Here is a 22189-nt window from a genome sequence, read left to right on the forward strand (position 1 = left end):
CTGATGCTGTAACAACTGATATCTAACTCTGTGTCCCATCCTTTCCCCCCACCTCCACTGAAAGAGATCCTCTCTTATCTTGCTTTTGAAAGGAAGGCCGATGAGCAGACCTAAGAACGGAACACATTCAAACTCAGAACATCTTCCTGGCTGACTTCCCTGAGAGACCCTTTCAGCCAGAGAAGAGGTGGCTTTGCTGGTTGAGTGAAATATTCTGCTGAAGGGTGATTTTACCAGACTTTACCAGAGTGCTGTGGAAGGCACACTGCACGTCAGACAGGAATCTGGTGGACCACTGGGGAGCTAAGGTCCCTCCAGAGAAGATCTGATGATTCTACATACTCAGAATCTAAAGTATTGAGTTTGCCTTAGCCCTGGGAGACTGGCCTTCAGAGACAAAGTTTGTGAGAAGGGCAGCTTGGAAAGGGCATAGCTGCAGATTCTAGTTCTGGCACTTTCATGTTTGTGGTCATAGTTTCTCCATCTGTACAACAAGTATATCCCGATGCCTACGAAACAGAATCAGAGTTAAGATCTAACAAGATCATGGACACAGAGTGTCATCCAAGGAGCAGAGGGACATCAGAACTATCCCATCCCCTTGCCTACACCAAGCCCTTCATCCCAGCACACCTTTTCTTCCCTTACCATGGGATGGTGTGAGCAGGGGGCCAGCTTACCTGGAGCCAAAGTTTGTCATGCTGGGACCACTTCCCACCAGCTATGCACTGAAATGTGGCATTCTGCCCCACGTTCACCTCGACGTTTTGCAGCCGCAGAAAGTGAGGTGCTTTTCCTAGGAGAGAAACCAAACAGCACCTGAGTCCTGAATTCAACAGCCTGCAGCACTTCCCCGTGGTGATGGCGGCTCAGGAGGAGCACTGGGCAGAGTGGACCCTGTACCTGGAAAGCGGCCCAGCACAGCGAAGAGCTACTGCTGCTTGATCACTTACTACGAGCCAGCTCCTGTTGGTTCTAAGAGTTTTACAGGATCACCTCCTTTAAACCCCACCATATCCGCGAAATGGGTAACATCCCCATTTCACATATCAGAAAATGAAGGCTCTGAGGGCTTACAAAGTTCGGCACAGTTAGATAGCCCGAAGGTGAGGGTGCCAAGACATGAATTCAGGTCTCTCGGAGTCTCAAAATCCCTATTATTAGCTTCTGGGCAGTACGGGCATGTTTGGAAGGAAAAGTTGAAGGTGAGGCATGGGGAGGATTCATCACTGAGAAGTCCTCCCTCCAGCCTTAGTGAGCAAAAAGAGGAAAGCGTAAGCAAAGCACCTTGGAGCCTGAGACCCACATGTCCGGCCTTGGTGATGATGCTGAGGAGGAAAATGATAAGGAGGGAAGAACAAAGGAGGGAGGAAAGGTGGAGGAGAAAACTCTTGGCTGTCATTCACATAGGACTCGCTGCGTCATCAGTGCCATGTGCAGCGTCCACACAGGGTAACTCACTGAACCCAATGTGGCTGGTAGTAGAATCATGTCTGTCTTAAAGCGAGTGAACTGATGCACACAGAACTCAGGACATTCGGAGCCTACACTCTGGAGGGGAGCAGGGGGTGGGGGGAAGCATTTGTGCTGAGGACTTGGCATAACAGGAAAATGGATTTTCTAATGAAACTCACAGGGTCTGTGAGCGATCAATCCCAGAATTAAACAGTTTTATGTAGGGTAAGGGGTTCATCTTTTTGTTTGTGGAGTCAGGTTCTTGCTTGTCTGAGCTCTCCAAAGATAAGTGGGCTAATAATGAATGTCTAGAAGTATGAATTTCTTCACTGAGGCATAAAAGTGCCCAGGGTCCCCTAGCACATCAGCCTCACAATGGGACCAAGTAACAGTTGTTAAGAGGATCAAGAAGGTCCAACAATGGCCTCTGGCCGTCTTCTCAGAGAGAGTCAAATACCCAGAGAGACAACTAATAGCAATAATGTCACTTATCTAAAGCTCGTGCAATGCCAGGCACTGTGATAAATGCTTTACATGTTTTATCTAATATAACTTCGTAACGTTCCTGTAAAGCAGACAATATTACTATTCCCCTTTTAGAAAGGCAGAGACCAGGACTCAATAAGTTTAATTTTCCCAAAGCTACATGGAATTAGTAAGGGACAGAAACAGAACTCAGTCCAAATTTTTGCCCAATAATCAACATTTAACTACTACATTCTCCGGCCTCCGGGGTGGGTAAGGGGAGATCAACGGTGTCAACTGGAACCCCAGGATCAAGGGAAAGGGCTTGCAGGCCAGGCTGTGCTAACTCTAGGCTCCTCTCATGGCTCCCAAATATTTAATGACAAGTGATCCCCTTTGCCCCATGGCCTTCGCACTTCCAACCACCTGCTCTACCAACCCGTGTCACCACACATGGAGCTCAGCACAAGTCAAACCCCTCGGTGTGATGAGTCACACTTGCTGTGTGAAAACACAGACCTCCTTCTCAGGTTTTTAAACAAAGGACAACAGCTCAGAGACCCCCTTGTGCTACCTTCAGGACCCCACTGCTAATGTAGCATCAAGAATTAAAGGCCCAGGGAGGATCTCTCCTCATGGGCTTCTCCAAACTGAAGATTCTAGCATCTAGTCAACCTGATAAATGTCATGCTGCTCTGATTGTCTGAAATTGTTTCCTTTTTGCTTCCCCGTGTAATTTTGCAAGGTTATTTCTGGAACTATCAGTTCAAATCAAGTCTTAAAGGAAGACTAAGAGTAAACCCTGTAAGCCCATTTATGCCACAGGTTTAAACAGGAAGGAACATCCACTCCACTCCTGGTGGGAGGACAGGCACAGCTCCAATGTCGGGAGGCTCTGTGCTGGGTTTCATAAAGGGGCAACCGTCCTCACCCTTGGGAAGAAGTGGGCAAACGGTTTAACCTCTGGGACTTTTGCAATTAGAAATGGATCTTCTCTGGATCTATGTCCCCTGCTTACTTCTGACTTCTGGCTTCTCAGCAGCAGACCTTTCATTTTCAATCTGGATTGAAAATGATCTGGATTCTTTCATTTTCAATCCCTCTTCCTCCTTTCTAGGTTCAGTGGTAGAGAACACAGAGGCTTAATGGCCCCTAGTGTTACTATTCTGGTGAAATATGGGTGGTTTACAGCAGCGAGGTTGAACCCATGCACCCAGAGGAGCCAGTTGCATAAATGAATAAAGTGGCTCAGTTGTAAAAAAAACAACATACCACCTCCTTGCCCCATCATACACCTTCCCACTTTTGAAAGAGACTTGGGTCAAATAAAGATTTCTCTATGAGAACAACAACATTGCACATGTGGTAACAATTGGTCTCCGACACCAGCCTCAGCAGTGACGAAGCAATAAGGAATAGTGGGGCCTATGGAGAAATGGATAAAGACCCCATGACTCTCTCCACCCGAAAGGGGGCAGGCAGTTACTCAAATCCAACAGATGAAGGCCCCTCCACAGTACTTTGCTCAGGGCAGCCACTTGTCCAATTTTTCAAATTCGGACACACCGAGACATATCAAGGAAGAAACCTGGTTTTATGTGAAATATCTCATTCTAAATTGACTAAATTCCATTAAAACACTATGTAGACTTACCAAAACACATCTGCAGGCACATTCTGCAGACATGTGAGGTCTCTGTTAGATAGGTCCTATATGCAAGTCATCTAGAACAATTCCCACTGGCCAGTCCTGCTGGTCTGGCCCCATCAATCCAGTGAGGCCCCCAACCCCTCCAGGCAGAATGCTGTGGGCTATATGACTGCTCGCCCTAGGTCAAAGTTCCTGGCACAAGAACTGATCTAGATCACCCTCCTCCTGTTGAGCGGTATCTCCTCATGCCCGTATTCTTGTGTCTGCTCTCTGAGCCCTGGCCTCATCCCCGCCTCACACCAGAAGTCTCTCTTTGGGGAGATCCTCCTTATGGTGAGGACCCATTCAAGCCACTTCTCCAAACTCCTAGCCTCTCTGACCCTCCCTCTTCACTTCCCTCCCCCACAACATACATACTCCAGTCCACTTCTGAGCACTGTGCTCTCTCAACTGCTACTTTCCTCCAGCATCCACAGCTCTGGGAAAGAGTTGATTCCCCCCATCAGCAACTTGCCAACCTATAGCCAAACACAGTTGACCCTAGGGCCCAGCCCAGCCTCCAGCTTGTGATTTATTTTTTTTTTTTCAGCTTGTGATTCTAAACATTCCACCTTCACTCCCCACTGAGACTCAACACTCACAAAGTGGGATCCCACTGAATGGGGTTAGCAGAAAACGAGCTGTGTATTTGGGGCCAAATGCCTTGATGTTGATGACATTTAAAGTCCTGTCTGTTGGCCAACACGCACATGAGAAAATGCTCTGCATCACTTGCCATCAGGGAAATACACATCAAAACCACGATGAGATACCACCTCACACCAGTGAGAATGGGGAAAATTAACAAAGCAGGAAACCACAAATGTTGGAGAGGATGCGGAGAAAAGGGAACCCTCTCACACTGTTGGTGGGAATGTGAACTGGTGCAGCCACTCTGGAAAACTATGTGGAGGTTCCTCAAAGAGTTAAAAATAGACCTGCCCTACGACCCAGCAATTGCACTGCTGGGGATTTACCCCAAAGATACAGATGCAGTGAAATGCCGGGATACCCACACCCCGATGTTTATAGCAGCAATGTCCACAATAGCCAAACTGTGGAAGGAGCCTTGGTGTCCATCGAAAGATGAATGGATAAAGAAGATGTGGTTTATGTATACAATGGAATATTACTCAGCCATTAGAAATGACAAATACCCACCATTTGCTTCAATGTGGATGGAACTGGAGGGTATTATGCTGAGTGAAATAAGTCAATCGGAGAAGGACAAACATTATATGGTCTCATTCATTTGGGGAATATAAATACTAGTGAAAGGGAATAGAAGGGAAGGGAGAAGAAATGGGCAGGAAATACCTGAAAGGGAGACAGAACATAAAGACTCCTAACTCTGGGAAACGAACTAGGGGTGGTAGAAGGGGAGGAGGGCGGGGGGGTGGAGGTGAATGGGTGACGGGCACTGAGGGCAGCACTTGACGGGATGAGCACTGGGTGTTATTCTGTATGTTGGCAAATTGAACACCATTAAAAAATAAATTTATTATTAAAAAAAAGAAAGTACAGCAAAATGATAAGAAAATAAAGTCCTGTCTGTGCCGCATCTGAAGACATATTACTGTGCCCTTTATTTCACTCTTTAAACCTGACAGTGTTCAGTAGGAAGCCGCAAGATTGAGGAGAAAGCACAGTACATACATTAGAAACATGTTGCGGACACACCGTGGGCTCAGTGACACGGCCCTGCAAGGTTGTGATGAGGGGAAAAAAAAAAAAAAAAAAGTTTAAGAAATTCCAAAAGTCCACTTGGGAGCTAGAAACTTGGAGACCAGCTGGGAAATCGTGCTGACATTCATTGTGTGTGGTTGTTGCTGCTGTGGTGGCCCTGCTAATAGTTAACACCGAGAAATGACAGCAGAGGGTGGCTATGACGAAGATACTTCTAGAGTAACATAAAAATGTTAGATGGGCTATAAACTATAGATGAGAGGCGTCGGTTTTTAAGAGAAAATAATTTCCTTTGAGTATTATGCCTGTCTGTCGGTGTTTTGGAAGCTGCAAGGCAATCATTCAAAGTCATAATTTCGGCTCAAATCGATCGAGAATACAATTGTGAATCAGGTGCTCACCAACCACCCCAACCAGGAACTTTTGGAATATTTAGTGGAATCGCTTATTGATAAATGCTGACCTGATGTTAATAGAAAAAATGTTTTGGAGGACAGAAATAGAGAATTACAAAGCCTGAGGAGAATGTGTATTTCTCAATATAGTTAATTTTTTTTTTGGCAACCATGAGTGAAATCATAAATGCATTCATACGAAGGCTTTGGAGGGGGAGAAAGCACTGTCAGTCAGTCCAAAGGACACTTCAGAAGCCACTAGAAGTAAGCATGACTCACGATCTCATGAGCAGCCCCCAGGATACATGCACCACCCCAGCCTGTGCCAGCCAGGTGCTTAAGCCAGAAACCCAAGAGTGTACCATTTTTGATGCCTCTGTCTCCCCAGTTAACTCACCAAATAGGACCAGCTGACTCTACCTCCTAAATGTATCTCTGATCTGGCCATCTCTCTGTGCTCTGTCTCTTAATAGCACTACTGACCATCTGTTATGGGCTAAATTCTGTCTCCCTTCTCTGCACACCCCCCCCCCCCCACCAGACTCATATATTGAAGCCCTACTGCTCAACACCTCAGAGCATTTGGAATTAGGGCTTTCAGAATGGACCTTGATCCAATCTATCTGGTGTCCCGAAAACAAGAGAAAATTTGGACATACAGAGATATATCAAGGAGCATGTGTACACAGAAGAAAGCCCATTTGAGGACACAGCAAGAAGGCAGCCACCTGCAAGCAAAGGACAGAGACCTCAGGAAAAACCAACCCTGCCATCTTCATCCCAGACTTCCACCTACAGAACCGTGGGCAAATCAATTTCTGCTATGTAAGCATCCCCCCAGCCTGAAGCATTCTGTATGGCAGCTTTAGCAAACTAATTTACCCTCTGTTATAGATTGTATAATTACGTGATTGTTTCATTTCCAGTGTCTTCTATCTCAATGGAAGCCCATGAGGGAAGAGAATGAATGGGTCTTACTTCCATAAACCCAGAAAAGTGCCTGCCTTGGAGTACATGCTCAGTAAACACATGCTGAAGGATGAGTATATGTCTCTCCACCAGCCTGATCCAGCCACCATCACCTACCTCTTTTCCATGACTCTAGAACTTTCTTCCTGATAGATCCCCTGGCTTCTCTATTCCCCTTCAACTTGCTCTCTGCAGAGCAGCCAAAGTGATCTTCTAATATTTAAATGAGATCAAATCAATCCCTAGGACAAATCCCTCCAGTGGTGTCTTCTTGCGCCTCGATTAAAACCTAACCTCATCATGACACTCAGAACCTTCCATGGCCTGGCCTCAGCCTCCTTCCTTGACTTTTGCTCAGACCCTTTTCCCTTGGGCCCCCTACACTCTGGCTCAGGCAACATCTGCAGACTCCCACTGCAGGGCCTCTGCACCTGCCACTTCCTCTGCCTGGCATATCCCCTTCCCTAGGTCACGACACAGGGAACTTAGGTGTCAGCTCAGACACATCCCCTGCCCATTCTACCTATGGCACCCTCCCCCACCGCAGCCACTCCCATCTATTCTCTTCATAGCCCTATTACTCTCTGAAATTATACTTGTTACTACTTGATATTACTTATTTAGTGACTTTCTTCCCTCTGCCACTCAGCTAAGTTAACACTGTGGAGATGAGGATCTAACCAACTGGATCATTTAAGTATCCCCTATGTCCAGGGCAAGTTCCTGACAAATAGCTAATGCTCAATAATTGACTTATGGAAAGAAAGTAGGAGTAAAGCACTGGAGTGGTTGTGGACTGAGCACCAAACTGAAGAAGGCACTGCTCAACTCACACGACTCAGGAGCAGTGCGTGGATAGACCCCTGAGAACTATATGCACCACCAATATTTGTACATACTGGGGAATGGAGTTTTTCCAACTCCAGCCACTATCATGGGGTCCTCACACTTTGATTTCTGGGAAGTTTAAGCTCAAGCTGCCTAAGCATCAAGACTAACCTCCGTACTGTGCTCCCATTACACAGGAACACAGCCAGTGTCACATCCTTTTGAGCTATATCCCATGGCCCATTTGCTGGCTAACTGCCTTTCAGCAATTCCATAACCATGCAGTGCACACTCCTCAGCAGGAGGAATGTAAGGATGTCAGGAGAATTCTAAATTCAGGAGCAGCCCCGGGGTGGGATGGATTCCAAGGAGGAGACATGAAACTTTAGAGTGGAAAGGCATCCAAACACCCCCCAGAGAACCCTTTCCCATACAGACTTCTCAGAGAGAAGGAAGCATTTGGCTTTAATGGCAAACCATGGATGGTGCTTGGAGTTAAGGTGGAGCTGAGGCTGGATCACGTTGGATCACGTTGGGCCTCGTGACAGAGGTAGAAATTCCCACTCTGAGTAGAGACATCTGGGATCTCAGACAAGAGAGCCAGGGCAGATTCTCCTGCCAAGAGCCAAAAGTCACCTACTAGAAAAGCCAAAGGTAAACCACAAGCATAGGATAAGAAGCAGGGATGCAGCAGAGGTGAGCATCCCCAACGAGCATCCCCTGTGTGCAGGGCTTGAGAAAACTGAACCCTGTCTCAGAGACTACCTCAAAACTGGGAGCGGGACAGAGCTGAGTGTGTGCAGTTAAGTGGACCTCAGGGAGGTCCAATCCATCCTGATGCAGCTGTCCAGTCTGAGGTCAAAGATCATTCTTTAATGGGCAGTTGATGCTGATTCCCAGAAGGCCAGGGAGGGAATGGCTTCATCTGGGTGAGGAGGATTAACTGCATTTCTACTATATAAACACTGCATGGCCAGGGGGTTTCTGCGACCCTCTTCACCCTGTCCATGATTGCATGGACAGACCCACCTAAGGAAATCCCAAAGACCCAGAGGGCAGGAACCTTAGGCCACAGTGATGAAGAATCTAGTAGGATCTCAGCACTCCTGAGAGGCTGGCTGGTTTTAGGGGAAGGAGTGCTCCCTCACATAGACACAAAACACAATTATCCCAAACACTGCCTTGCCAAAACCCCTTGGAACTTGTCCCAAATTCCTCCAGAGAGGTGCTCTAAGCAATGAGTCAAACAATGGCACTCTAGTGCCAGGGAACGAAGTGGTGTTTAAGGGTCTAACCAATTCAGTGTAGGAGAAGTAGAAAGTGTCATTTCAATTAAAGCAACATGGATGGGGCTGGCACAAGAAGAGCTCCAACATGAAAGGACCAAAAGGCCTAAAACAACAAGGGGCATGGCCCTTGTGGAGGAAATAGCCAACTGCACCATAGCCAATAGTGTGGCTCATGGCTACAAGGAGGGAGAAGAGAGAGGCGTCCCCTAGGAGTTACCTGGAAACAGCTGCTGCCAATGGGAATCTCCAACATGCAATTCAGACAGACTAATGGGGCTGGCACCCTAGCCCTCCTAAGGGCTGCTACAATCTCTATGCATATCCCTTTGACTCAGTCACCACCACCCCCAACTAAATGTCACTAGACATGATGCCATTCAACTCCCCTCTGGGATTTCGTGACACTGGGAGCCACAGGTTCTTACATGAACACATTCTGATATCTCAGACTAAACACAGCAGAGAGGGACAGAACTCCAAGGGGGCAACTGATGGACATGGAGGAGCAGAAGGTCTTTGAGAACTCTTGACACCATACCGAATGTACTACCCACGGTGAGAAATCTTTCCTGACGCCTACAGAGAGCTGATGGGTGTACTTAAAATTACTTTTAAAGAATTAATAGCTTTGGGGTACTTTTCCCTGTGAGTGAACAGTGTGCTAATTTGCTCAGTGGTCTAGTATTGTTCTTTTTTTAAGACAATTGCACGAGATTCTATCCGAAGCCCTCTAATTCTTCCACTTCAGTGGTCTGAATCCCACTAATAAACAATCAGGACTTGAGACTCCCTTAATGACAGGGAGAGATTCAAACGAAGATGTTTTGCCACTCTGCAAATTCCTGTAGGTGCTGGCCTGTTGAACAGGCCAGGGAAATTACGAATTTATTCAGGACTGATTGCATTGAGTATGTAAGCATTTTTGAAGGAATAAAAAGGAGAGAGAACCAGAGATGGTGGTGAGCTGAATGAATAGGCAGGGGGTGGAAGGGAGGGGGACCGTGGGCTCCAAGCTCCCCAGTCTCGTATGGAGCGAGGCTGCATGAGGAGGAGGGAACAGACTTACTGCATGGATGAGCAAGGACCCGGACCTCGTCCACAGCGATGTAGCCAGGATGACCCTTCAAAGAGACGGATTCAAATATCACCTGCAACACACAGGGTGGGAGTCAATTTTGCAGAAGTGGTTGTAGGCATCGTAGGAAGCTTGCCCAGCCCCCAAACCCTCTGTTTCAGCTTCCCACAAGAACCTCCCAAAGAGGCCTTTTATTAGTCTAGTTAGCTACCCTAGCAATGGACTTGGATTTTCAAAACAAGGTAAAAAAAGGGGAGGGGGGCACATTCTAATGACCAGCAAAAGAAAAGCCAGCCACATGGAACATTTCTAATGGATTTCAGAAATAATGCCTGAATGCAGAAAAACCACCCAAACATGGCCTGCAACCCCAATCTGCACCTTTTTCGTTACTGTTTCAAATGAAGCACAGAGAACTACTTCCTAATATCCCACCTAGGAAGGTGGACAGAGGACCTTACCTTGGAAGCTACCATAAGCCAAAGAGGGTTTACCCTGATTTGATTCTATACCCCACAGGAATACATTCCACCTGAATTTCTTTTTTCAATTTTAATTACAATATAGTCAACATACAGGGTTATAATAGTTTCAGGTGTACAACAGCATGATTCAACACTTTCAAATAACACCCAGTGCTCATCACAACAGGTGCACTCCTCAATCCTCAACCCCTCTTTGTCCCACACACTCTCTCCTCCTCCCCCCTCCCCTCTGGTAACCACCAGTTTGTTGCCTGTAGTTAAGAGCCTGGTTCTTGGTTGTCTCTCACCCCATCTGAATTTCTTAATAACACCTCTCGAAGTTAAGCCCCATGCATAACTTTGGTATCCAGGGATCCACAGGCAACAATTCTTGGAGTTCTCCATTCTGACTCTCATCCAAATTGTGTATTTCACTAGAACTTTTAAAACTCCCTTAATATATTTCTTTGTCACCCATTGTCTAACTTTGCCTAGGGGATATATAGCCATCTAAGTGGCCACCACGACCAATGCCCAGGACCCTCCCTAATTCCAGTGGTCTTTATCTCCCAACCAGCTTCAGCCATAGCCATGTCCTTGTCCACTCCAGAAACTGGAAGTTGCATTCTCCAGGATTCTGGCACAGCCTCCTACCCCTCACTCCTTTTAAACCTGCTCGTTTGGCTCGAGTGGTACCCTGGACTTCAACCTTCCTAGGGTCTATTTGACGGTCTGGACCTCCTGTATTCTCAGCACACCCAGGATCACCCTGCAAGCTAGCTAAACATCCAAATCACTCTCACCCAAAGCCCCCAATCTTTCACATCGTCAATTCAGTGTTGACAAGTCTACTACAAATCTGCCTTGTCTATCTTCCATGCCCTACACATATATTCCCCTTTAATATCACCCACCCAATCCCAGCAGACACACACAGCAAATCTTCAAGAGGCAAGAGAACAAGAGAGGGGCTGACTTCTGACTTCTTGCCCATCAATCATAGGTTAGATTATACCTCAGATGGGGCACCTGGGTGACTCATGGTTGAGCATCTGCATTCAGCTCAGCGCATGCCTGGGGTCCTAGGATCGAGTCCCACATTGGGCTCCCCACAGGGAGTCTGCTTCTCCCTTTGCCTATGTCTCTGCCTCTCTCTCTCTTTCTGTTTCTCATGAATAAATAAAATCTTTGAAGAAAAAAAAAAGGATTACACCTCGGATCACCACATGCCAACCATTGCCTCCTCTCCATAAGGCATGCCGGCAGTCTTAACTCCTCCCCACCTCTGCTATGTGTTCCAGCTACTTGGTCCTTGCTGGTTCTATCTTGTATCTCTGAACTCTCTTTTTATCCCTGATTTTGGCATAAGTAAATGCTTGGGCTTCTCTTATTCTTTAAAAGCTATCCTTTAGCAGTAGGTTCTGCACTAGCACAGTCCAGTTGTGTTTCAATCACATGAGGAATTCTCTAGATAATAGACTAGATAATACTCTAGATAATAGTTTTATCTACATTCACTGTCAACACTTCCTTAATTCCCACTGCAAACCCCCATCCATTATAATATGGACTTTGTCCCCAGCACTTCCCCCAGAGCTGCTCTCATGGCAGATTCTAATAACTTCATAGTTACTAAATCCAACAGATAGTGTTTCAATCCTTATCTTAAGAAGGAAGATAGTGCAGTGCTTGGGCTCCAGATCAGGATGCCTGGGTTCTAGTCTTGGCTATACCACTTACCAGTGTGTGAACCTGGGCAAGTTATCTTACTGCTCTGTGCCTCAGTTTCCTCATCTGCAATTACAGTGTCCACTTCTTTGGATAATTTTTCAGGTTAAAGGAATTAATGCACTATTTAGAACAATGTTTGGCACATGGTAGGTACTCAATGTGTGCTAATTATTATTATTAATACTTGGATCATTTTTTATAATTATCAATGTTCATAGCTTCTTCCTTTCTGGATCTCTCTTGTTTCAGGCTCAAGTGACACTTCATTCTCCATTTTTCTCACAGAACTGGGATAACATCATGGTAGGTTTCTTTGTAAGCACTCCTCCTCCTATAACTATCAAATGTGAGGTTCCCCTACTCATGTTTTCACTGAACACATTCTTCCTCCAATGGCTACAATTTAGTGACAATTCCCCACGACAGTCCAGTCCAATTTAGTGACAGTCAGCCCCACTCCATACTCCTCACCAAACAGCAGTTTCACCCAGCTAAGAGATCTGTATTTTCATTCAGATATTATTACACAGATGACTCAACCACAATCTATATGCAACTGATCTGAACAGCTTCCCTATCAAATTGTCTCCCCTACTGCCCAACAGGCTATCTTTCCTGAAACATGGGCCTCACTGGGTTGCCCTACGACCCATCCAGTTACTGAAGACTGGGATTTGGGCATCTGCCTGGGCTTCTCCTTCTGACTCGCTCAGTATTTTCTTTCTGATTCTGACTTAGTACTTCTAAATCTGGCCATGTCTTTCTAACTCTGCTATTAAGTTGAACCATATGAGGCAATCATTTTGTAGGTCAAATCCAGTTTGATTCTAGTCCAATGGCTCTGGTTCAAATCTTCATTATTCTTCATCTCTACCACTTCAACAACCTACACAATGGACCCTTCTCCCTCCTTTCACTTCTCACCTCAAGCCTATGGATAGAATGTAAGATGGGTGATGAGACCAACAAGAAAACATTCATGTGGAATCTTTCTGTGGCCCATGTGGTCACTCCAAGTTAATGGATTCAGAGCCCAGCAGTCTCAGGGTGGACCCAGAGTTCCTCAAAAGCTATAATGAGAGAACAAGGAACTGGTAGAGAGGGTGGTGATGGTTGTGAAGAGGCAGCTTCCTTGGGTGGTAAGATCAACCATTAAAACCACACACATGACTGCCTGGGCATATGTAAAATGACTTTGGGATGGCAGTCACATTAAACATAGAGCAGCTGACACTAGCATGGCAACTGATTTGGAAGAGGGGTTTATTAAGGTAACAGGGTCTTTCAGAGACACAGAAACAAAAATGTGCAGGGAATGAGGAAATGTCTGCAGAAATAATAGGCTACCTGAAGGATAAATGCCACAGCCTGCAGAGGAGAAAGTCAACAGAAGACTTTCTATAAAGAATTATGTATCTAATTATGTTTTCAATAGCTGAAAGGAAAACGAAAGCAAAGGCCATAGGAAAAAAATAAAATAGAACACAGAAAATACATTTAAAAACACAAAAGCATTCAAACTGTGTAATAAAAATGACAAAAGAAAAATTATTTCTGTTGTGACAATAAATATAAATGGGTTAAAATAGAGAAAAGGTCTCAGACTGTCTAAATAAATAAAATCTAATTGTACACTATTAAAGACCTAACACAAAATGACTCAGGTAACTTAAAAATAAGTTGAACAAAGGCATAATGGGAAAATGCAAATAAACAGAAAATAGTTGTAAAAATATGTAAAAGTGTCAAAGTAGAATTTAAACTGGAAAAAAATAAAAACCATTAAGTGGATTATGAGGTCTTTATTTTTAATGCATGAGTTAAACTTTAAAAGAGAAAATGATGGGGGGGGCGGGGAATAAAACACAATTTGAAAATTTTAACTCATGTCCCAGACTCTGACCAAATAGAAAAAACTAAAGATTTAAGTATGTACATAATATGAATAATAATGTATTTACTAAATACAGGTTATTTAACACAAAGATCAGATGACAGGCTAAAGACTAACTTCAATAAATCTCTCAAAGACAAAAACTGTATAGGTCTAGGTCTAGTATTTTCTTTCTAAGTTCTCTAAGGCTAGAAATTAATGACAAAAGCTTAAAAATAAATTTCTTAAAATTGAAATATTATATATTTGTATATATAATACCTCCCATAATCACTTAAATTTCAAAGTATGTTTTGTATGTTAACAAAAGTCTGAAACAAAATTAGAAGCCAATGGCTAGTTGAGAACAGTATTTGTAACATCTAGGTCAGCTAAACGATAACCTGTTTTGTGTCAAGAATTCTTACTAATCAACAAAATAAACTCTCCAAAAGAAGAGTTGGCATATGACTTCACTAGATAATTCACAAAAGATAAAGGATGGTAATAGTCTATGAATAAATTTTTAAATGATACCAGGAAGATTATGGAGGATATTTTATTCTTTGAAATTTTCTAGATTATCCAATTTTTTTGCAAAAAATGAGCTATATTTACAACAAAAAGTAAGTGCTTTAAGGTACATTACATTTTTGTAGCCCTCTTCATGCTGTAGTATCACTATGCTATATACCACTGCAGAGTTAACTCCACTATAGTACCTATCACCCTATCATACAGCATTATAACTGCTTGTTCCCAAATAATCTTATTCCCTAAACTCTAAAACTACTGGGAACAAAATCAAGGTCGTCATTCATTCATTTAACATTTACAGAGACCCTCCACTGTACCAAATACTGGGACATATTCTAGGGTTATGAAAGTCAATGAGATGACTAAGGTCCTAACTCCAATGAACTTCACATTCTAGTGAATAGAAATGGAAACTAAATAAATACATAAAATTAAACTCTTTTATGATTGGTATTATGAAGGAAATAAATAGAATATTGCAATTAATTAAGAGGAGGAGGGTCTACTTTACTTAGAGTGGTCAAGAGAGAACCCTAAGAGATGATGATACTTAAGATGAGACTATTAGGATGAAATTGGCCTATCAAGAAAAAATATGGTGGCAAGGGCAAAGGCCACAAGGCAGGAAAGCACTGGGGATAATCTGGGAGCACAAGGATGAAACTGATGTGGCTCAGATACAGTAAGTAAGCTAGAAAGGCACAAGGCAAGGCTGGAGCATTAGCAGTGGGGTCTAAGTCACTGAAAGGTTTAAAGCTGGAACGTGACATAATCTAATTTACATTCTACAAAAATCATCCCGGCTGTGGTGTGGAGATGGGTTAAAATAGATAAGGATCAATCAAAAGATAAGGATGGCTGTGATGATGGTGGTGGCTATGGAAAACAAAGATGTTGGCTGGTGAGGTATTTTGAAGGCAGGTATGAGATAACTGCTGTTGGAACAAGAGGAGAAAAGTGAAGGAAAGTGAACTCAGTGAGGACTCTTCAATTTGGGGACTGAGCTCTTAGGTCAATTCTGGTGTCATTTATTGACATGGAGAAGATGACATGATGAACATGTGTGCACGGATACATAGGCAGGGCTACTTCAGGATTTCTTTTCGGTCTTACTAAGCTTGAGATGCCAAGTAAACATCTTAATGGACGTGTTGGGTAGGATAATGGCATTCTGCTTTTGGAGCTCATGGGTTATTTAGGACCAGAATTACAAATATGGCAGCTTTGGCATCTAAATGGCATATAAAGCTACAAAACTAGGTGAAATCACCATAGAAGGCAGAGTAGGTAATTCAGAGAAGAGAGCTTGGGCTCAAGGTCAAGTGCTAAAAGCCCAATAGAGGATTTTTGGGGGGATGTTAGAGATTGAGCATAATTTTAGGTAGAGGGAAATGAATCAAGGTAATAGGATCCAACACAAAGGGATGGGGTGAGGGATCAATGAAACAAGCTTCCAGAAGGAGTCGTCAATTGGGGTCAGGACTCCAGTGAGGGATTAGTATTGAGCAGAAACGGTACCTCATCAACTGAGACTGAATTATAATAAAAATAACAAAAGCAAAAATATAACCACAATTTATAATAAAGGTTGGCAATACTGACCATTTATTATATGATCTTGACCCAGTCTCTCAAAAGCCCTAAAAGGTGGGGCCAGCTGCATTACCAAAGCTCAGAAAGGGAGCCAGAGGCAGACTGGGAACCAAAGCCCTGGGCTTCTGGCTCACAGCACACAGCCACACCCCCTACTAGGCTTCAACGGAAAGCAGTTCAACTCTCATTTAACCAAAACACCTGGTTAAGTAGAATTCTAACTTTTTTCCCAGTTCGTCAAAGTACAACTTAAACTCTTCTAACACATGGGACCGTTTCTCCCATTATGTCCCAGTGTCTAACCCATGTCATATCATTTTCATTCATGCAGCCATGAATGAATGCAAGGCTGGTCAGAACGGGTGATAGTGAAACACACCTTTGTTCACTGTTCTCTCTTCCTTCCTCTGCAGAAATAAGAATTCTAGAATGAGATAGGAAATCTTTGGGACACCTGGGTTGCTCAGCGGTTGAGCATCTGCCTTTGGCTCAGGTAATGATCCTGGAGTCCCGGGATGGAGTCTCACATCGGGCTCCCTGCATGGAGCCCGCTTCTCCCTCTGCCTGTCTCTCTCTCTCTCTCTCTCTCTCTCTCTCTCTCTCTCTCATGAATAAATAAATAAAATCTTTTTAAAAAGAGAGAGAGATAGAAAATCTTTCTTTTATCAGAATTCCTCTTGAGAATTTATTTTGTGAAGCATCAGGATAGGTGAGACTTGGGTTTCTCAAACAGGGGGAAAAAATACCCCATAAGAAACAAAGGAAAGAATGCTCTGGTTTTCCATTAAATGAGTTAATAATCATAAAGGTTTGTAATATATAGGGTAAGATGTTAATAAATATTGTTGTTATCCTTGTTTTTACTCTGGGGAGAGTGATGGGCAGTAAGAGGAGAAATGCCAGGGAATGGTGGTAGGTCTGGGGAGGGAAAGAAGCTATTGGACTGTCCTACATAACTACCTCCTGTAGTCCACATCTCAAGTTTCCACTGAAGTTCCTACACTCAACCGACTCTCTGATGTGAGTCCTGACTGTCAGAATCTGGCACAGGCTGGAGTCAGGTCCATGTGGAGTTACATGGAAACAAAGAGGCACATATGGTGGCAGGAACAAAGGGAGGTGGGAAAGGTGGTGGAGAGGAAGTACAGAAGCATAGACAAAGAGAGCCATGGCAGCCCACAGAATCCTTGATGAAGTCTCCAGACTCATGAGATATTAGAAGGAGGGTCCACAGAATTTTTATACCACAGGGCAGGCTCTGGAGACACTGAAAATAAAGGACTTCCCAAGGCAGAACTGAGTCCCCTGCTGTCACTGCCCCCGTCACTCTGAGCAAAATGTTCACAAAATGTGCAGGAGCCAAGAGGCTCCCGTCTTTGCCATGCCACTCCAGAATTATAATTTTTTTCTAATAAAAATCATGCAAGCTGCCATGAGATAGACCCCCTCAATGCCTGGAGAATGAGGAGTCAACAACACAGACGTAAGATTGGATATTATCAGAAACAGAGCCAGAGATAAAGGAAAGGGAGAAAGTCCATGCTGGGCCCTCTAAGGCCTACCTGGACCCACATGCTGAGGCAGGTCCCCTCCACACTGAACTCTCAATGAGGCTGGCACTAAGGTGAGTAAAGAATTGTAGAGGCTACTTTAATGCTTACAGGGAGTAGGAAGGCAGGGCAGAGAGTGAGCAGAAGTAGGTCATGCCAACACCCAGGGATGCCTCATGTCAGAGGGCAGGGACCCTGAGAGGCAGGGATGGGGCGGAAGGCCTAGGCTAGGAAACCTGCCTTCTCTGCAGGACATTCTTCAACCCCAAGGCCACCACATGGACCTACAGTCAACTACACACGCCCCAGTCTCTAGAACCTTAGAGACCCCCTAGTACTTGTGTGGAAAAGCACAAACCTCTCTCTATGCATGAGCTGTTGGACAAAGCCAGGAACTAATTTCCCAGGAGAGGCTCAGAGATGAGTCCCTCTCAACCTCTCCAAAAAAACCAGGTAGGATGCATGCTGGGAGAAGGGATGGATAGGTCAGGACTTGTTTAAGGAAGCTGGCACTTTATCCTCCCCTTTTGTAGTCCTTGAGCAGAGAATCTCTACAGCAGAAGTTTTAAGGGGCTGCAAACATTTTCTCCAAAGAGAGAAAAGATGTTGGCTCACCAGCACCCCTCTTAGGAAGACAACCACATATTTTGATGAAGAGGGATTGCTTAGGGTGAAATCAAAAGAGTCTCTCTCCCACCTCAGCCCCCGGAGGCCTGAGTAGGACAAGGAGGAGGGTTTACTGCTCAGTGGAGAGGGGTGAAAGGAAATGTGTGTGGGGGGGTGTGAAGGGCGGGAGATGGGCTCCCTCTGTGAGATGCACCCCCAGATCTGCAGAACTGCATGTGAAGTCACTAAACTTACAGAGTGCCATATGCCAGTGCCCGATCCCTGAGAAAAGGCCTGGACTTCAAGTTCAGCTGAATCCAAGCCTGGAAGGCCCTAGATTTCATGTATCTACATAGCAATTATAAGCACTAAATAAAAGGCAACTTCACCCAGGCAGGTGCTGGAAAACAGAGTGAGCAGGTGGCTGTAAAACTTATAAAAAAACTTCTCTTTTTTTTTTTTTTTTAACCCTTGGGACAGAACAGTTCAGAATCATTAAAAACATAAAATAGAGTTAATATCACCTGCAAGGGGGCAGAAATCTAAAGTACAGTTTAGGCGGTTTTAATAAGCCCCTGCTCCCCAGAGAAGAGGCAGGTGTGGAGGTACCGGGCCAAGGGACGTTCATCCCTGGCCCTGCTGAGACCCTGGCGCCACAGAGCCCCAGTAACAGGAAAGATGAAATTTCCCTGTTTATTACAGAGCTAAAAGTCAATTTTGGAACTATGAAATATGACTTTAATAAATGAATACATAAGCCATCACGATCTGAGTCCCAGCACTGCTAAAAACTAAAACTGTATTTAGTCTGCAGAATCATACATATAGGACCAGAGCTCAGGGGTCTGATGAATTTTAAAATCTACTCTGTAAGTGTCTTTGAATCTCCTGACGGTCCCCTCATCTCTCCCCTGGATGTATGTGTGGGCAGTGACTCTGGGAGCATGTAGGTGCACTTGTGTGTGTCTGGCCATGAGACTATCCATTAGTGGCTGTGTGTGTGCGTCTATGAGTGAGTGAGTGAGAGAGAGAGAGAGAGATTTATCTGTTCTAAACTGCTGCTTCCAGTACATTAGTGGTTTTCTCACCACAAAGCTCAGAGCAGAGGATATAATGTGTCGTAATGATGCTGCAGTGGCCAACAAGTTGGAAATCACAAAATTCTCCCAGATGAGGTTGCTTATCACAGGGATGATAACTAACAGAGGACAGCTCAACTGCGGTGGGGAATCTCTGCACAGAAGGCACCCTGCCTCCTTCCTCTTTTCCTGTTCCTCCTCCCTTCCTTCCGAACAAGTGCTGAATCCCTCCACAGGCCTGACATGTTAATATATACGCTATCTCATTCAATCCACTAAAGAACCCTTCATTGTACCTATTTCCTTCTTCATTTTACAAATGAGAGAACTGACTTAAAATGATGACAGGATACATCAAACATTACACAGCTAGTGAGAGGAAGATTCTCATAATGCGCTTTTAACCCCTAAAGCAGAAAACTTGAGCTTGGAGTCAGAGGACCTAGGGAGAATTATGGGAACCTCAGTTTATCAATAATATGCCCTGCTCTAGAACAGAAGACATGTTGCTCTCCAACACAAGGAGATACTACATAGATAAATGAAAGGCAATACACTTACCACAGAGCTGGGACAAAAGAAATGCCCTCCATATCCTACCAAAGAGCAGGGCCAGCAGTGCTACTGTTCCTCTCCTGGATTACTTTTCCTGCTCCTTAGACTTGCACCTATAGCCCTATCCTATAATCCATCTGCGTCGGGCCCTAGATAGGGGTTTCTTTTTTTTTTTTTTTTTTTAATTTTTTTATTTTTTATGATAGTCACAGAGAGAGAGAGAGAGAGGCAGAGACATAGGCAGAGGGAGAAGCAGGCTCCAAGCACCGGGAGCCCGATGTGGGATTCGATCCGGGGTCTCCAGGATCGCGCCCTGGGCCAAAGGCAGGCGCCAAACCACTGTGCCACCCAGGGATCCCTAGATAGGGGTTTCTAATTGGAGCTCTGACGCCTCACTGGGGAAACCCATGGCCTTACAGACACAGTTACTTTATACTTAGTTATATGGTGGGGAGGGCAGTCTTGAGATTAGGCATCCAGGTTCTGGTCACAGCTTTTCCAATGATTTGCTGAGTGCTCTTGCATTTCAGTATCCATCTCTAGACCTCAGTTTTACTACCTACATCAAGGTTCAGCAAACTATGGCCTGGAGGTCAAATCTGGCCCACAACTTGTTTTTATACATAAAGTTTTATTGGAACACAGCTGCATTTACATATTATCTATGGCTGCCTGCATGCTCCATCTGAAAGGACTGTATCACAGACACTGAACTGAAGGATGTCTCAGAAGCTCCCAGCCACTAGCCTTGCCAGCTTCAGGTCCATTTTCTGCCTCAGACCCTAAAGAAATTTCTCTAAAATGCAGATCTGACTATGTCGCTTTCTTACTTAAAACCTTTCAACAGTAGGCTTGGAGATAACCACAAAAAGGCAGGAAGGATTTATAGGGGTGATGAAAATGTTCTAAAACTGCTTTATGGTGATGACTGCACAACTTAGATTTACTCAAAATTACTGATAACATAATTAAACGGGTAAATGCTAGGATATATAAATTGTACCTAAATATATAAAGTTGTTTTAACAAAAAGAAAAGCTTTCTTGGGTCCCAGGCCAAGTGGGCACAGAGCTGTGCTCCTCCAGGCGTGCTCCACAGACTGCCAGAAGCCTGTGCCCTGGGTGTTCTCAGCACACAGTGGCGTAAGTAGGTGGAGTGGGAGAAGTGTTTGCAGCAATGTGGCACTGCTGTGACATTTTTACTACAGTCATGAAAGTACTGGTCCACAATGAGTTGAAAGGGAAAAACTGTTCTTTCGCAACAGTTGGAGTAGCAGTGCTGCAGACGAGGGATTCCCCTGAATCTCCTTGGCCTGGCATTCGAAGCCAGCCATGACCAATTTGCCTCTGCAAGCTTAACTCCCTGCATTATCCCCTTTGTGACCTACCCTTAAACAAGTGAGAGTTTCCAAACTCTGCAAAACTCACTCCCTTCCTCCTGCAGTCAACGGCATGTACCATCCCTGACAAAATCAAATGCCTTTTTCCTTCCTTTTTCAGTAATTATTTATTCATACTTCAAGACTTCACCTGGCTGCCACCTCTGCCTGGAAGCTTTCCCAATGGCTTTCCCCCAAACACCCTTTTCCCCAGAGGTGATCTTTTGACTAGTTATCCCAGCTCTCAGAACCTCAAATTTCTTGTCTGTAAAATAAGGATAATAATAGTATGTCCCTCAACAAATCGTTGTAAGCAATCACTTTATAAAAGGCTCCAATGTCTCTGTTCCCCCCGGCATCCCGGAGAGCCCACTATGTCCCACTCTACAGTAACTGCTTAATGATCATTGGTCTCCACGTCCCAAGCAGGACCTCCAGGGAGGCAGGTGCCCTGCTAGATCACCTCTGTACCAGCAGGGCCACACTAGGAGAAGCTCAGGAAACATGAGGTGCACAATAAATGAGTAAGTGAAGTCCTTTCTTAACCTAACAAGTCTAGGGAAGGCAAGAGGTACAAAGATTTAGGATTACTTTTCAAAAAACAATGAAACCATAGCATGCCATACCTGGTAGAAATGTGGCCAGAAGGTGCTGATGGCAAGCTCTGCCTTCACCCAGCCCTCGGTGACGACCCCAGACACGTTCCAGACAGGGTTCCCCTGGGGCCCGCCGTTCACCTTTACATAGACATTCAAGGCTCCTGGGCTGGACCTGTCACGGCTGGAGAAGTAGTAATGGAAATCGATACAGTGGGTGTCATTCTCCTTCAGGGTTGGCAGGAGAAGGTGGGCTTTCTGGCCAGAGGCCCTCCCAGAGCTGTTCACCATCATGAAGGATCCTGGAGACCCACAGAGGGGATGGGAAGTAGAGACAAAGAAAGAGAAAGAAAATCCTCCTGATCATCAGTCATA

At 44.7% G+C, this 22189-nt stretch overlaps 1 protein-coding gene across 2 annotated transcripts in view; it reads right to left on the reverse strand.

The window, feature by feature from the left end:
- Nucleotides 1–22189, reverse strand: part of PTPRT (protein tyrosine phosphatase receptor type T) — a 1032653-nt gene that overhangs the window by 676192 nt on the left and 334272 nt on the right. For both annotated transcript variants that reach the window (XM_038572341.1, XM_038572340.1), the window contains exons 3-5: nucleotides 21845–22116; nucleotides 9844–9925; nucleotides 681–796 (exon numbers count right to left, since the gene is read on the reverse strand). In XM_038572341.1, the coding sequence (XP_038428269.1) occupies nucleotides 681–796; nucleotides 9844–9925; nucleotides 21845–22116 (470 nt within the window). The remainder of the gene's footprint in view (nucleotides 1–680; nucleotides 797–9843; nucleotides 9926–21844; nucleotides 22117–22189) is intronic.

This window comes from Canis lupus, chromosome 24, assembly GCF_011100685.1.
Source record: "Canis lupus familiaris isolate Mischka breed German Shepherd chromosome 24, alternate assembly UU_Cfam_GSD_1.0, whole genome shotgun sequence".
NCBI lineage: Eukaryota > Metazoa > Chordata > Mammalia > Carnivora > Canidae > Canis > Canis lupus.